The following is a 16,326-nucleotide window of genomic DNA, read 5'->3' as shown; positions in this document are numbered from 1 at the left end:
CACACTAAAATACCTTGCTTCCATTGACAACATCCGATCGTGCAATACCAGGGACCAAAACACAATTACAGAGTGAATTGAGCGGAAGTAACACACTTTGGGTCATTAACTCCTATTACACTAAGACGGTGCCGGTTCATTGAAGAGAAACACAAGCCGGACACTCATTAATTACAAAGACAAGAAATCGGCGTGGTGCTTTTAATGATTTGTTTTTTATTCGTTTTTATCCCTGCCTGTCAACATATTGTTTAAGTGGGAAACGATCTGTGGTGCAAAAATAAGGTGAGGACCGCTGCTTCACCGACAAAAATAGATGTAAAAAGAAACAATTGTTCCGGCAATACATGGCTGCCATCGTGTGGCAATTGCTAACATGACTGTACAGTAGCCTGAAAACACAAAGGTGGATGGAGTGTACAGTATGTTGACTGATTCTCACAATTATTGCATTTTTAGATTATTAGTATTATGACATAGCACAAGTATAAGTTCATCGATACAGTTATATTGACGAAAGAAAACAATGTCACAGTCTTAATTATAGGACATTAAGTAAAAAATTTAAAGTAAATTCCAAAAAAAACGTATTTTTAGTACAGTATTGGAAAACAGTTGGCATACATTCAGTGGGTTTCAGTTTCTGGATCCTTGCTTTCAGTAGAGAACAGTATCATGATTCTACACAGTGGGTATGTTCGGAAGATACACATTTTACTCTCTCTCTCTCTTCTCTATTAGAGCTGTCAGTGTAGTGCGTTTTTATCGGCATTAATTTAAATGAATTTTAACGGGATTAAATTTGTTCTCGTGAGATTAACGTGGCACACGTCACAGCAGATGTTACGTTACTCTATCTATAAACCACAAACAAAACAACACGCGCACTGCACAGGTCCACGCACATGTTTGTTTTGCCAGCCACGGTAGCGCGAGAATCCAAAAACGGATACTTAAATAGTTTATGAATGGAAAGTTTACTTTTAAAAAGTTGCCAGATTGTTCTACTGACAAGACCAAAGTTACCTGTATGTTTTGCAGTCGTAAACTGAGCTATCATCACAGCACGTCATGTCTGAAATACCACTTTATGGCCAAGCACACAGCTGACGTGAGTACTCCGCCCCCTCGTCTCAGACAGACAGCTGTGGATTATTTCAAAGCGAAAAAAATGGATGACACGACGAAGAACAAATTTGCTGATGCCATAGCTAAATGTATGGCTACTGCATGCAAGCCTGTCAACAGTGTCCAGAGCTCGACTCAAGCTGAAATCATTCGCATTGCATCTAATGACTCCACTTCGGATTGCCAGCGATTACAGAACACAAGCTATGTACAGAAATTGTCCGTAGCGGAGAAGGCTATGGTACACGGAGTGAAAGAAGACACTGTTCCTGGAGAGAAATAAGAGACTGGGTTGATGAGCTTCTGGTGAATAAAGAGCAGGTAGCCTGTCGAACACAATATATGCCATTGACGCGATTGTTACTTGTTTGGAACTATTTTGTGTGGAAGGTTACAGTGTTCTGTGGCCATATAAATCAAGCGGGTGGAGCTTCTTTGTGTTCGTCTGACAGTGACTGTGCACTGAGGCACGTCGAAAGTTCAGTCAAGTCACGTTCAGTGCCTCAAGCCAAGTGTGAATAAAGAGCAGGCATTCTGTTGACTTCGATGTATGCCACTGACGTGATTGTTACTTGTTTGAAACAATTTTGTGTGGAAGGTTACTTTGTTCCGTGTCCAGATAAATAATTGGGGTGGAGCTTTTCTGTGTTCTTCTCACAGCGACGGTGCGCTGAGGCATGTCGAGAGTTCAGTGGTGCAGTGGTAGCTGAAAAAACGTCTCCAGTGTTGTCATCGAACCAAGTGTAGTCATCCGAAATGATGTCTACACAAAACCATGGAGAGACTTCCGAGCAAGAAGGACCAACAGAATCAACATAGCATGACTGCTGTGTTCAAAGCAAACTTGAGAAAAACAAAGTATGCAACCATGGCTTAAATCCACTATAGGCTGAGTAATAGTTTACCTTAAATGTGCACTTTATAATATTCTGCACTTTATATTGCTCTGTTTTGATTCCATAAAAAGAGCTGTTAAAGCAGCTGTTGTGTGACAAAATATTTTTTTCACTGCCCGGCGCCTCAGGTCTGTGGACCAGTCTTTGTTAGAAGTACCAAGAACTAAACTGAGGCTCAGAGGGGATCGAGCCTTTTCTGTTGCTGGTCCCTCTCTCTGGAATGACCTCCCTCTGAACATTCGGCGAGCCTCCTCGCTGCCCATCTTCAAAGCCCTCCTCAAAACTCACTTGTATTCTTTGGCGTTCGACTCAGCGTGACTTAGATTTGTTCTTGATTTTACTGTTTGGTGCTTTCTACCGCCTTTATTACCGATTTGTCTTACTGTTTATTGTGCATGTTAAATCGCTCCATGTACAGCACTTTGTATGCAGCGATGGCTGTTTGAAAGTGCTCTATAAATACTGTTGACTTGACAGTAATATTGTGTGAGAGATTATGTGTGAATAACTGCTCCAAGTGAAAAATGTTCATGTGAAAATCAAAATTGTTATTTCAGTTAATGTGTCATAGAAAACTGATTCATGATTCCATGTTGATGAGAGCATTAAAATATAAAAGGAAAACCAGAAACGATAAAAAATGCGTGAGTAATCACAATTAATTTTTCGTTCATTTGAGTTAATTTCGACAGTTGGGTTTTAAATTAAATATTTTCATCGTTTGACAGCTCATATATATCTATATATATATATATATATATAGACACACAATATATATATATATATAGACACACAATATATATATATATATATATATATATATATATATATATATATATATATATATATATATATATATGTATAGGGTGGCACGGTGAACAAGTGGTTAGCATGTCAACCTCACATTGCAGAGGTATCGGGTTCAATTCCCTGTGTGGAGTTTGCATGTTCTCCCCATACCTTTTTTTTTTCTGGGTACTGCGATTTCCTCCTACATTGGAAAAAGATGCATAGCAGGTTAAATTAATGAAACACTCTAAATCAGTGGTTCTTAACTTTGTTAGAGATACCGAACCCAAACAGTTCATATGCACAATCCCCTGAAACCTTCATTTGTGAAAAACTAAAATATGCCTTTTTACAATTTCAAGACATATAAAACGCATTTCTTTGAAAGTATAACTTTTTTTTAATTTTACGACATACTCCTTCAGCCCGAGACTGATATACACGCGCTGCAAGAAGAAGAGGTTCGTTCCTGCCAACTGCTGTCAGGCTGTTGAATAGACCAGGGGTGGCCAACCCGCAGCTCGCGAACTGCATACGGCTCTTTGGCTGGTTCAATGCGGCTCCTGGGCTTTCACACGACTAGCGTTGAAAACGCATCGGCAGTGGCGCTGCCATTAAAACAAAGGCGCTCAAGACACAGACGCGCTACGTCAGCCTATCATCAGTCCTCTTACTTGATTGACATATAGAAGGCAACCAATCAGATGACTGAATAACCGCTCATGAGCAAACAACGGCGCTAAGCTAGTCAGCAAATTACCTCTGATTTTAAGGCAGGGGGGCCCAATACGTTGATTGCAATCGACCGGGAGCCAGCGGACTGCAAGGGGTGGGAGGAGGAAATGGGTGGGGGAAAATGATTTGTGTGTTTGCGTTTTTAGCTTTCGTTCATGTTCGGGCTGTTGCTCATGGTAGAGTGAGTGCATATGTGTGTGAGAGCATGGCTGGGCACCCGCGCGTGTGTGTGTGTGTGTGTATCCTTGCACATGCGCGATCGGGTCGATCATGGGGAGTTGGTCACTTCAAAAGTAGATCTATGGGCAAAAAAGTGTGTGTGTGCGCGCAAGGAAGGGAGCACCATGTGTATGATGTGGCTCTTTGCTGTAACACGGTAAAAAAATTGTCTCTGACTGGTTGGCCACCCCTGGAATAGATGGTCCTGAAAACCTGGACTGACCCCCACTCACCCATTTTTAATATGCTTTTTAAAACTATTTTATATTTATTTATATACTTTTTGTCTTCTACTTTCTCCCTTTCATAATTTTGCTGCTGTAATTTGGGAATTTCTCCATTGTGAGACAAATAAATGTTTTCTCATCTTATCCTACCTTACGATCACAACAGTCACACGATCACGACAGTCACACGTTGACTACTGAGGGAACTAAATTTCCTGCAGCACTGATTGGACAAGCAATGTAATGTGACCATCTGCAGCGAGTGATGGCCAAGCAGCGTGTCATAAGTAATTGACATGTTGAGTCAGGTATGTCTTCACCTTCATGGCAGAGGCTCCGTCGAAACCCTAAGACCGATTCACCGAACCCCTGGGGTTCGATCGAACCCAGGTTAAGAACCACTTCTCTAAATTATCCCTGGGTGTGAGTGTGAACGCGGGTGTGTCGTTCGTCTCTGTGTGCCCTGCGATTGGCTGGCAACCGGTTCACGGTGTCCCTTGCCTAGTGCCCAAAGACGGCTGGGATAGGCTTCTGCACCCCCTGCAACCCTTGTGAGGATTAAGCGGATCAGTAAATGGATGGATATCAGTGAAGATGTGGGGGTCGATTCTACAGGCCCAGAGGTATTCCTCTCACATGCTTGTGATTCATGTGACGAGACTTTACAGTTCTGATAACGTGGACTGTTACCAACCAAAGGCGTCGGTGTGACCAAGCAGCACCCATGCCTGCCCAATCTGCTCTCACTGCATTAGGTACCTAATGCAATGTTTTCTGCGCTCGGGACACCCAAAACAGTCACAATTTCAGCTTGAAAAATCATTTATTACTTGCCGTTTTCAGGATCACTTTGTGTGATGCAACTGTAAGGTTCAAGAAAAAGAAAACTATTGGACTATATTTCAAACAAACTTAACAACAAACAAAATAAAAGTAATCCTGATTCCTAACTCATGGCCACAGGTGAATAATTCTTGCCATCCAATGATTTTATCGACAAATCTGGAATGAATGGTCAGTGATACGACAGTTACATTCTTGTTTAGCTTTTGCTGTTATGAAGACCCAAAGAACAGATCCAATGATGTACACTAGTAACTCCAAATGGACACACCGATAAAGGGGAACACAATTATTAAGCTGTTATGGAAATTTGACATGTCCATTTTGTGTTCTTTGAGGTCAAAAAATAAAAAGAATGCTCCTTTTGCAAGGACCTTTGTGGGTGACCTTTGACCTCAGAATAAACAGGTGCTATAAACTGTAACTTTGTGGCTGATCTGCTGCAGCAGCTCCTTAACCGAGGCCTCCAACTCCACCAGTTTTTCTGCCTTCAACTCCAGTGCACGATGGTTTTCCTCAAATGACTTTTCGAGCTCTGAAATGTGAAAGAATAGATTTAGTTACCATTGCAAATCTCCTTGTTAGACATGTGATGTTTTTCTTTATTTTCCTATGAAAATATTTTTTATATTTTGTTAAAACATTTTTTAAAATAGAATTGTCCTAGTTTTTCCAAATTAATCAAAATAATTTTCTAACTCTAACCCTATATTAATGTTTTGGATTTTTTGGGGAAAAACCTTGTAAGGTAAACTACAAAATTCAATATTACGCATTCTAAAAAAGGTGGATGAAATCATTCATTACATAGAACATCTTCAAAAAAAAGATTTCAAGAAATCAAGTTACAGTGTATCAACATATTGCTCCCTCTTCGAGACCACATTACCAACTCTCATACAAAAACAGCATGCACAGGACATCTTGGTTGGCTTGATATCCGGACAGTGGCACTTTGGTCTATCACTGACTTACTGCATGTCGCATCCCACACAAGTAGAAATGAATTCCGCATTCCTTGGCCGACAAACATTGACAGTAAGTGGAAAAAACGTCATGAAAATAATTGTAACCTTTCTGCTTTTTTTGTTAATTAAAAAACATGAAAAAAATCCATATTCTTTAGAATCTTTGCAGAAAAATCAGCCCGGAGCACTGTTCACTTCACACGATTACTGCTGGATTTGGTCACCATTTTGAAGAAGGAAGCGATACAAGGTCAAGGTGTGGCCAAGTTCGCTGTACGTAGAAGTCGATTGCCCTTAAATGCTCTTCAAGTGGTGCCACCATTCCTCTTTTAAAAGGCATTCATAACGACCTGAGCAACATAATTGTTGTCATTCGGTCCTCGAATGTGGTTCATTCACGTCTGTAATATTCAGGTTGGGGTGTAAGTTTCAATAATGAATGAGGATAACAAGTGTGGTCCTGTTCACGCACAGGGACTGCAATGCTAAAAAAACACATTGAACGAACGATAGGTCTGCTGATGAACATTTGGCTACTGAATAGTAAACGGTAAGAATGACATCACCTTTGAGAATCTGCAGCTTGTCACTGGCTTGCAACAGGAGCTCCTTGGCTTCTTGCTGCAATAATTCTGCCCTCTTCTTTGCCTCAGCCACACCGCTCCCTTTTTGTGCAATCCGTTGCTCGACAGTGGAGTACTTGTCCTTAATTTCAGAGTCGATGCCCTCCATGACATGAAGAAAAGGATAAATAATCAATCTGGAAATCTTTTCTTATTGCTCAAGAGAGTAATTTTCCCACCTGAGCCATGATAGTCAACTTTCTAATGTTTGGAACTTACCCTTTTCACCTCTTTCACTATTTGTCTGATGCTCGTTGCATCCTGAATGGTATGTTGACTGCTCAGTGTGGCATTCAGAGTTTGGCCTCTCAGTAGTGTCACATCCTCATCAAGTTGCTGCAACCGCCCAATGGCATTGCCCAATTTTATTTCCACATCTGATGTACCGGACTTCACCTGAGCTCAAGACAGTTAAGCCATGTTAGTAAAGGTTGGTGATGAATAGATACTTGTTTAAACCGACAAGAACGAAAACGCAAGAGGACTGACTGAGAGTAGCAGCTTGTTGGTGTTCTTGATATCATCTGTGGCCTGCTGCATGGCACTGCTGGCAGCTGTCTGAGCTCTCCGAGCTTCTTCCAGCACTTGTTTGACCATCTCAGCGGATTCCTTCACAGCAGCTGCCCCCTGACTGTTGAACATAGGGAGTTGTTTTATTATGACAGTCTTAATGTTATTTTAACCGAGGACAGCAAGAATCAGGAAATATTAAACTTCTAGATTGTCACCCTCCTAAAATAATGACATAAAACACATTTTTTAATTATTTGTTTTGTTTTAGAAAACACAAAACAAAAACAAAATTCTGGCTAGATGAACTCGTTTTCTGCTCTATAAAGCGCTTCGGATTATAAGGAACACCTTCAACGAATAGCCTATTTTAAAACAGTTTTCAGATAAAAGGCGCACTGCATTATAAGGCACAGAGAATAGAAGCTACAATAGTGACTGTGGTTGCGCTAGGCATCCACTAGATGGAGCTAAAGGGAATGCAATACAATACAATACAATACAATACAGGATTATTTGTAGGCATGTCCAGCTCTGGGCCTTGAGGGCCACTGTCCTGCCTGTTTTCCAGCTCTCCCGGCTGCAACACACCTGATTCCGATGATCAGCTCATCAGCCAGCTCTGTGTCACGTTACGCACGAAGCAGGGAAAGGGAACTGCTTCGTACGTAACGGAGAAAACGAAAGTAAGCAGACCCCCGAAATAGCAGAAACCGACAAGGACTCTGTCAAAACAATAATATTTATTATAGACAAAAATCCCGCCTAATAAACAACAGAAAACGCTGGTCAAAACGAGCACCAGGAAATAAGGAACGCAACAACAGAAAGCGCTGGTAAAAACGAGCACCAGGAAATAAGGAAATGCGACAAAAGAAAACGCTTGCAAAACAACGGCAAGGAAAGTATGTTTAAACGAGTATTACTACGTGTACGTTAACATAATGAGTCCCGTGGGACGACGATTACACAACCAACCGCGAAATGGTAGCGAACAATAAGTTTTGGAATATGGGCAACAGCAGTGGCACAGCATGTAATACTCCGGCAATGGGTCAAACGCCGGAGCGCCTAGATATAGCAGGTGCAATCACTGGCAAATAGGCAGCAGGTGTGAAGCCGGCAGAAGTGAACGCGTGCCACCTGCTGCCGAATACGGAACATGACGCTCTGAAGCAGCATTAGAACATTCCTGATTCTTTGAATCAGGTGTGTTGCTCTTGGGAGAGCTGGAAAACAGACAGGACAGCGGCCCTTGAGGACCGACTTTGGACACCCCTGATAGAGCCTACACAACCGCTGCAACTGGAACAAAGCCATGAGAACTGGTCACATGACACATATAATGAAAATAATGCAGCAAAACAGAAAATCAAGTGAGGATATCACAAAATCAATTCTATATCCCGACCTACAGAATTTATTTAGCAATTTCCTAACTTGATTTTCTTCTTGGTTTCATTCAAGTAATAATTAATTTACGTTTTTCGGAGGCGGCCATGAACGCCTCTCGAATGGAACAGAAGAGAAGGCACGGAGACGGACAAACACGTACCTGTATTTGTTGAGACTGAAAACCATTAACTCATTCACTCCCAAAGATGTTTTTAAACGTCTTTTCAGATGGTATCGGAACACTAACAGGGAAACAACTCACTGGGGAATATAAAGAGACTGAGTAGCACCACACATAAGGCGCATCGGATTATAGGAAGCACTGTCGGCTTTTGGGAAAATTGAATGCTTTTAGTTGCGCCTTATAATGCGGAAAATATGGTACATTTACTCCCAATTTCATTTTCAAGGGTAGAATGATTTGCTTAACCACGGATGTAGCCACTTTTAGCAGAGTTGGACAGCTTCTTGAGGAGATGTTTCATGCAAAAAAAGTCTTTGTCAAAATATGACAAAATGCACGTATGGATATGACAATATGAGAAAGAGATTTTTCAATGGCCTATGGACAAATGTTTGCGTCTTCAGTGTGCCTGGTCAACCAGGATGCTGGATGAACAGATTCCCGTTCCGATGATGTCACGGTTATCTTTCAGTCTGGCCAGCAGGTGGCATTAGCGGACTTCAGTGCACACCTGCTGCCAATCTATGATTAGTCCCACTCTGTATTTAAGGAGCCCTCTGATATGCATGTGTCGCTGGAGTATTGTATTTCGCCTTGCTACTTCCTTGCTCATTGACTGCTATTGCTACAGAACTCGTCATGTTTCGCTTTTTGAACTCTCGGTGCTCAGTATTTAGTAAGTATGGTTCTTTGTTTGTGATTTGGCTCTCGCTTGCGTGTAGTGGTTACATTGTTTTTTCTTTGCCTTCGCGATACTTATTTTCCCCCTTGCCTTTTGTGCAAGCGCTTTTTGTTATTCGTTTTTTGTGCCCTCTGGTCCTTGTTTTATGTTACTACTTTGTCGGTGCGAATTTTTGTATATTAAACTCTTTGCTACGGAGACCTTGTTTGGTGTCTGCATTTCGGGGATCCACTTCCTTATTTTTGTTGTGCACGAAGCAATTATCCTATCGCTTCGCGCACAACGTGACGGATGACCAGCGTCCATTTATCCAGAAAGGCTTGTGTTTTGTGATTGCTATTGATTGATTGCGATTGGCGGGCAACAAGGGTTCAAATCCAGCTCCAGCCTTCCTGTGTGGAGTTTGCATGTTCTCCCCGTGCTTGCATGGGTTTTCTCCCGGTCCTCCGGTTTCCTCCCACATTCCAAAAACATGCATGGCAGACTGATTGAACACTTCGAATTGTCCCTAGGCGTGAGTGTGGGCATGCATGGTTGTTTGTCTCTGTGTGCCCTGCGATTGGCTGGCAACCGGTTCAGGGTGTCCCCCGCCTACTGCCCGAAGACAGCTGGGATAGGCTCCAGCACCCCCGCGACCCGAGTGAGGATAAAGTGGTTCGAAAAATGAATGAATGAATGATTGTGATTGAGCCTGTTGTCAGTGAAAAGGCTGCTCTATCAAAAGATACTCGTTCACTCGGGACACAAGAGGCAACGCACCGAGCTTGCCGGGCCTGTTTCAGTAGACTTTCAGCTCTCTCACTGTCATCATTGCTCTGCTGCAGGATAGTCTCCACATCGCCCAGCTCCCCCACCATTTTGCGAATTTCATCTGTGAGGTTCTGAAGCTGCTCACGTGTGGTTGGCATCTGCATGGCCAGCACCTCATTTGCAACTTTTTCAATACTCTCCAAGTCTGCCCCATCCTCTAAAAAAAGAAACATGTTTATGTGTGGATGCTTAAAGGGAAGGATGCCGTTGTTGTTACTCAGCACTTACATTATATCTGACACTCTTAATGTGATGAACAATTTAATATTTAGCATTATGACAAAAAATCCTTGTTAGTCAATTTCTCTTATTCATTCACAATAGCGATGACTTGTTGCCTTGCTGAGTATTTACAATCAGTGGATTTTACAGTTTGACTGACAGACAAACTAAGAAAGCTTGATTCACCTGTGAGGAAGTCTCGAATTTCTTGAATGAGGGTCCGTAGCTCCTCGTTGCTCTGATCAATATAGTGTTTAGTCCTATTAGTCTTCATAAAAACGTTGTGCGCACTCATTTTTGCTTGATCTGCTTTTTGTTTTGCCTCAGACACCTAAACAGAGTACAGGTGAGACCAAATCAATTACCTTGGAAGACAATTCAAATCTCCAACGATTAGGGTTGTACCATTTTGGCAAATTTGTCCACTTCCTCCATGGCATTTAATATTTCCTGTTCGGACTCCAATGTTTTCTGCCAGCTGGAGTGAGCCATTGTCAACACACCATCACATGCTTCCCCTCCACACATGGGGCCACCCTCTGCATTTACACATCCTAATCCCCCACAGGGAGAGGAACATGAGTCCCCGCCTGCTGGATTGCCGCATGTCTGTGGAGACACAGAAATTGAAATTGTTACCATATTGTCAAACAGTCTCTGCTGGGGGAATTAAATGCTCACAAGAGCAAAGGCTTAGCATGATTAGGGCCTTGTCTGTAAAAAAAAAAGCATCCCCACCAAACTGCATCAGTACGTTTTTCAGCACATTTATAAGCATGTCAACAAGAGTGAGCCACAGTGTGGGAGCACAAGCCATGCGCTTGAGTTGCTGACAAGAATACTGTCATCATGAAGGTGGAAGTAAAAGAAAAAAGACTGCGAGAAAATAGTTTATGGGCAGGCTGCAGCTACACAAGTGCAGCCAGTGCCGGAGCTGCATGGGGTGACGGATGGATGATGGGACATTTTTTTACAAAACAGGTAACATCATGTAAAATAATAAACATAACATAACATAAAAAATGGATGTTTCTTACCCTCTTTGGACCAGACGACGAATCATCCACAATTCCCCTAAACAATGTAAAACATTTCCACTTTACATCAGTCCTTCTTAAACGAGCTTGGCTCCAGAGAAGCTGGCGGCGTTTCTGGCCGTTATTGATAAATGGCTTTTGCTTTGCATTGTATAGTTTTAAGTTGGCTATAGAGGCCAACTGTAGTTACTGCCATTGGTTTTCGGAACTGTCGATGTGGTATCCATTCATTGATGTTGTTTTTTGAAGAAGTGTTGCATCAGGGATCTAAGTTCACGGGCACTCTATGTTGATTTTTGGCCTTGTCGCTCATATGCAGGGATTTCTCCAGATTCCCCGCACCTTTTGATGATATTCTGGACCATAGATGATGAAATCCCTCGATTGCTTGTAATTGTACTTGGAGGAACATTGTCCTTTAACTGTTTGTCTATTTTCTCACTCAATTGTTCCCAAAGAGCTGAATATCACCCAATCTCTGCTTGTGAATAGCTGAGAAACTCAGGGAAGCTCCTTTTATACTCAATCATGGCACCCACCTGCTCCCAGTTAGCCTGTTCACCTGTGCGATGTGCCAAACAGGTGTTTGATGAGCACTAAACAATCTTCACTGTCTTTGTTGCCACGTGTCCCAGTTTTTTGGCACGTGTTGCAGTGATCCTTCACCTCACATATCAACCACATCACTCGTTCTGCATATTATCATCTTCGAAACATCCACCGGCTCCGCTCTTCTCTCACTCCTCAGTCCACTGCTTTACTTGTTCACACCCTCGTCACCTCGCGACTCGATTACTGTAATTCCCTTCTGTTTGGTCTCCCTCAAAAAACCCTCCATAAGCTTCAGCTTGTCACGGTTATGTTTTAGCCTGGCCAGCAGGTGGCATTTGCGGACTTCTGTGCACACCTGCTGCCAATCTATGATTAGTCTCACTCTGTATTTAAGGAGCCCTCTGATATGCACATGTCGCTGGAGTATTGAATTTCGCCATGCTACTTCCTTGCTCATTGACTGCTTTTGCCACAGACCTCGTTGTGTTTTCGCTTTTTGAACTCTCGGTGCTCAGTATTTTGTAAGTATGATTCTTAGTTTGTGATTTGGCTCTCGCTTGCGTGTAGTGGTTACATTGTTTTTCGTTTGCCTTCGCGATTCTTATTTTCCCCCTTGCCTTTTGTGCAAGAGCTTTTTGTTATTCATTTTTTGTACCTGCTGGTCCTTGTTTTGACCAGGACTTTATGTTACTACTTTGTCGGTGCGAATTTTTGTATATTAAACCCTTTTCTACAGAGACCTTGTTTGGTGTCTGCATTTCGGGGATCCACTTCCTTATTTTCCTCTCCGTGAGCCGTCACCTTACCGTGGTGGAGGGGTTTGTGTGTCCCAATGATCCTAGGAGCTAAGTTGTCTGGGGCTTTATGCCCCTGGCAGGGTCACCCATGGCAAACAGGTCCGAGGTGAGGGACCAGACAAAGCACGGCTCACAAAGCCCCTTATGACAAATAAAATCGATGGTACCCAGTTTCCCTTGCCCGGACGCGGGTCACCGGGGCCCCCCTCTGGAGCCAGGCCTGGAGGTGGGGCTCGTTGGCGAGCGCCTGGTGGCCGGGCCTACACCCATGGGGCCCGGCCGGGCTCAGCCCGAAGAGGCAACGTGGGTCCCCCTTCTCATGGTCTCACCACCCGTGGGAGGGGTCAAAGGGGTCGGGTGCAATGCGAGGTGGGCGGCAGCCAAAGGCGGGGACCCTGGCGGTCCGATCCTCGGCTGCAGAAGCTAGCTCTTGGGACATGGAATGTCACCTCTCTGGCAGGGAAGGAGCCCGAACTGGTGTGTGAGGCAGAGAAGTTCCGACTGGATATAGTCGGACTTGCCTCCACACACAGCCTAGGTTCTGGTACCAGTCCTCTCGAGAGGGGTTGGACTCTCTTTCACTCTGGAGTTGCTCACGGTGAGAGGCGCAGAGCAGGTGTGGGCATACTTATTGCCCCCCGGCTCAGTGCCTGTACATTGGGGTTCACACCGGTGGACGAGAGGGTTGCATCCCTCCGCCTGCGGGTGGGGGGACGGGTCCTGACTGTTGTTTGTGCATATGCACCAAACAGCAGCTCAGCATACCCACCCTTTTTGGAGTCCTTGGAGGGTGTGCTGGAGAGTACTCCTGCTGGGGACTCCCTTGTTCTACTGGGGGACTTCAATGCTCACGTGGGCAATGACAGTGAGACCTGGAGGGGCGTGATTGGGAGGAACGGCCACCCCGATCAGAACTCGAGTGGTGTTTTGTTATTGGACTTCTGTGCTCGTCACGGATTGTCCATAACGAACACCTTGTTCAAACATAAGGGTGTCCACGTGTGCACTTGGCACCAGGACACCCTAGGCCGTAGTTCGATGATCGACCTTGTGGTCGTGTCATCGGATTTGCGGCCGCATGTTCTGGACACTCGGGTGAAGAGAGGGGCGGAGCTGTCAACTGATCACCACCTGGTGGTGAGTAGGCTCCGATGGTGGGGGAAGATGCCGGTCCGTCCTGGCAGACCCAAACGTATTGTGAGGGTTTGTTGGGAGCGTCTGGCGGAATCCCCTGTCAGAAGGAGTTTCAACTCCCACCTCCGACAGAGCTTTTCCCATGTTCCGGGGGAGACGGGGGACATTGAGTCCGAGTGGACCATGTTCCGTGCCTCTATTGTTGAGGCGGACAATCTGAGTTGTGGCCGTAAGGTGGTTGGTGCCTGTCGTGGCGGCAACCCTCGTACTCGCTGGTGGACACCAGCAGTAAGGGATGCCGTCAAGCTGAAGAAGGAGTCTTATCGAGCCTTTATGGCCTGTGGGACCCCAGAGGCAGCTGACGGGTACTGACTGGCCAAGCGGAACGCAGCTTCGGTGGTCGCCGAGGCAAAAACCCGAGCATGGGAAGAGTTCGGTGAGGCCATGGAAGCCGACTTCCGGACGGCTTCGAGGAAATTCTGGTCCACCATCCGACGTCTCAGGAGGGGGAAGCAGTGCACCACGAACACTGTGTACAGTGGGGATGGGGCGCTGCTGACTTCGACTCAGGATGTTGTGAACCGGTGGGCAGAGTACTTCGAAGATCTCCTCAACTCCACCAACATGCCTTCCTTGGAGGAAGCAGAGCCTGGGGACTCTGAGGTGGGCTCTCCTATCTCTGTGGTTGAAGTCACCGATGTGGTTAAAAAGCTCCTCGGTGGCAAGGCCCCAGGGGTGGATGAGATCCGCCCAGAGTTCCTCAAGGTTCTGGATGTTGTGGGGCTGTCCTGGTTGACACGCCTCTGCAACATCGCGTGGTCAACGGGGAGAGTGCCTCTGGATTGGCAGACCGGGGTGGTAGTCCCTCTTTTTAAAAAGGGGGACCGGAGGGTGTGTTCCAACTACAGAGGGATCACACTCCTCAGCCTCCCTGGTAAGGTCTATTCAGGGGTGCTGGAGAGGAGGGTCCGTCAGGAAGTCGAGCCTCAGATTGAGGAGGAGCAGTGTGGTTTTCGTCCCGGCCGTGGAACAGTGGACCAGCTCTATACCCTTAGCAGGGTTCTCGAGGGTATGTGGGAATTCGCCCAACCAGTCTACATGTGTTTTGTGGACTTGGAGAAGGCGTTCGACCGTGTCCCTCGGGGAGTTCTGTGGGGGGTGCTTCGTGGGTATGGAGTACCGAACCCCCTGATACGGGCTGTTCAGTCACTATACCACCGATGTCAGAGTTTGGTCCGCATTGCCGGCAGTAAGTCGGAATCGTTTCCAGTGAGGGTAGGACTCCGCCAAGGCTACCCTTTGTCACCGATTCTGTTCATAACCTTCATGGACAGAATCTCTAGGCGCAGCCGAAGCGTTGAGGGGGTCCGTTTTGGTGCCCTCAGTATTGCATCCCTGCTTTTTGCAGATGATGTGGTGCTGTTGGCTCCTTCAAACAGGGCTCTCCAACTCTCACTGGAGTGTTTCGCAGCCGAGTGTGAAGCGGTTGGGATGAAAATCAGCTCCTCCAAATCTGAAACCATGGTCCTCAGTCGGAAAAGGGTGGAGTGCCCCCTCCAGGTCGGGGGGGAGATCTTGCCCCAAGTGGAGGAGTTTAAGTATCTTGGGGTCTTGTTCACGAGTGAGGGCAGGAGGGAGCGAGAGATCGACAGGCGGATCGGTGCAGCGTCTGCTGTGATGCGGACGTTGTATCGGTCTGTCGTGGTGAAGAAGGAGCTGAGCCAAAGGGCGAAGCTCTCAATTTAACGGTCGATCTACGTTCCAACCCTCATCTATGGTCACGAGCTATGGGTCGTGACCGAAAGAACGAGATCCCGGATACAAGGTGTTCCGGGCATGTCCCACCGGGAGGAGATCCCGAGGAAGACCCAGGACACGCTGGAGAGACTATGTCACCCAGCTGGCCTGGGAACGCCTCGGGATCCCCCGGGGAGAGCTGGAAGAAGTAGCTAGGGAGAGCGAAGTCTGGGCTTCCCTGCTAAAGCTGTTGCCCCCGCGACCCGGCCCCGGATAAGCGGTAGAAGATGGATGGATGGACTTCCTTATTTTTGTTGTGCACGAAGCAATTATCCTATCGCTTCGTGCACAACGTGACACAGCTGGTCCAAAATTCAGCCGACCGCATTATCACACTCAAACCATATATAAACCATATTACACCTGTCCTCCAACATCTCCACTGGCTCCCCATTTTACACCGCATTCAATATAAAATCCTGCTCCTCACATTCAAATCCATTCATAACCTAGCCCCTCCATACCTATCTGACCTCATCCATATTCCTACGCCTGTCGGCTCTCTTCGTTCCTCCTCCTCTCTGTACCCCTGCTCGCCTCGTCACCATGGGAAATGGAGCCTTCAGTCGCTCTGCTCCCCAGCTTTGGAACTCACTCCCAGCTGACCTTCGTAATTCAGACTCATTAACACATTTCAAATCCAGCCTCAAAACACATGTTTATACAAGCCTATTCACTCGGACCATAAAGCCATTATTTTATTTATTTATTTATTTTTGTTGTATTTTTTATCTTATTTGATGTTGTTTTTAACATTGTACTCGTGAGTTTAACTGCT

At 45.4% G+C, this 16,326-nt stretch overlaps 1 protein-coding gene across 1 annotated transcript in view; it reads right to left on the bottom strand.

The window, feature by feature from the left end:
• Positions 1 to 4,798: 4,798 nt before the first annotated feature.
• lamb1a (laminin, beta 1a) overlaps positions 4,799 to 16,326 on the bottom strand; it is a 64,802-nt gene continuing 53,274 nt past the window's right edge. The window contains exons 27-33 of the mRNA XM_052060800.1: positions 10,637 to 10,840; positions 10,418 to 10,562; positions 9,959 to 10,166; positions 6,918 to 7,059; positions 6,648 to 6,824; positions 6,372 to 6,531; positions 4,799 to 5,372 (exon numbers count right to left, since the gene is read on the bottom strand). Of these exons, the coding sequence (XP_051916760.1) occupies positions 5,233 to 5,372; positions 6,372 to 6,531; positions 6,648 to 6,824; positions 6,918 to 7,059; positions 9,959 to 10,166; positions 10,418 to 10,562; positions 10,637 to 10,840 (1,176 nt within the window). The 3' untranslated portion in view covers positions 4,799 to 5,232. The remainder of the gene's footprint in view (positions 5,373 to 6,371; positions 6,532 to 6,647; positions 6,825 to 6,917; positions 7,060 to 9,958; positions 10,167 to 10,417; positions 10,563 to 10,636; positions 10,841 to 16,326) is intronic.

This window comes from Hippocampus zosterae, chromosome 3 (genome assembly GCF_025434085.1).
Source record: "Hippocampus zosterae strain Florida chromosome 3, ASM2543408v3, whole genome shotgun sequence".
In the NCBI taxonomy this organism is placed as follows: Eukaryota; Metazoa; Chordata; class Actinopteri; order Syngnathiformes; family Syngnathidae; genus Hippocampus; species Hippocampus zosterae.
Note: the sequence above shows the minus strand (reverse complement) of the source record. Positions and strands in the feature narration are given on the sequence as shown.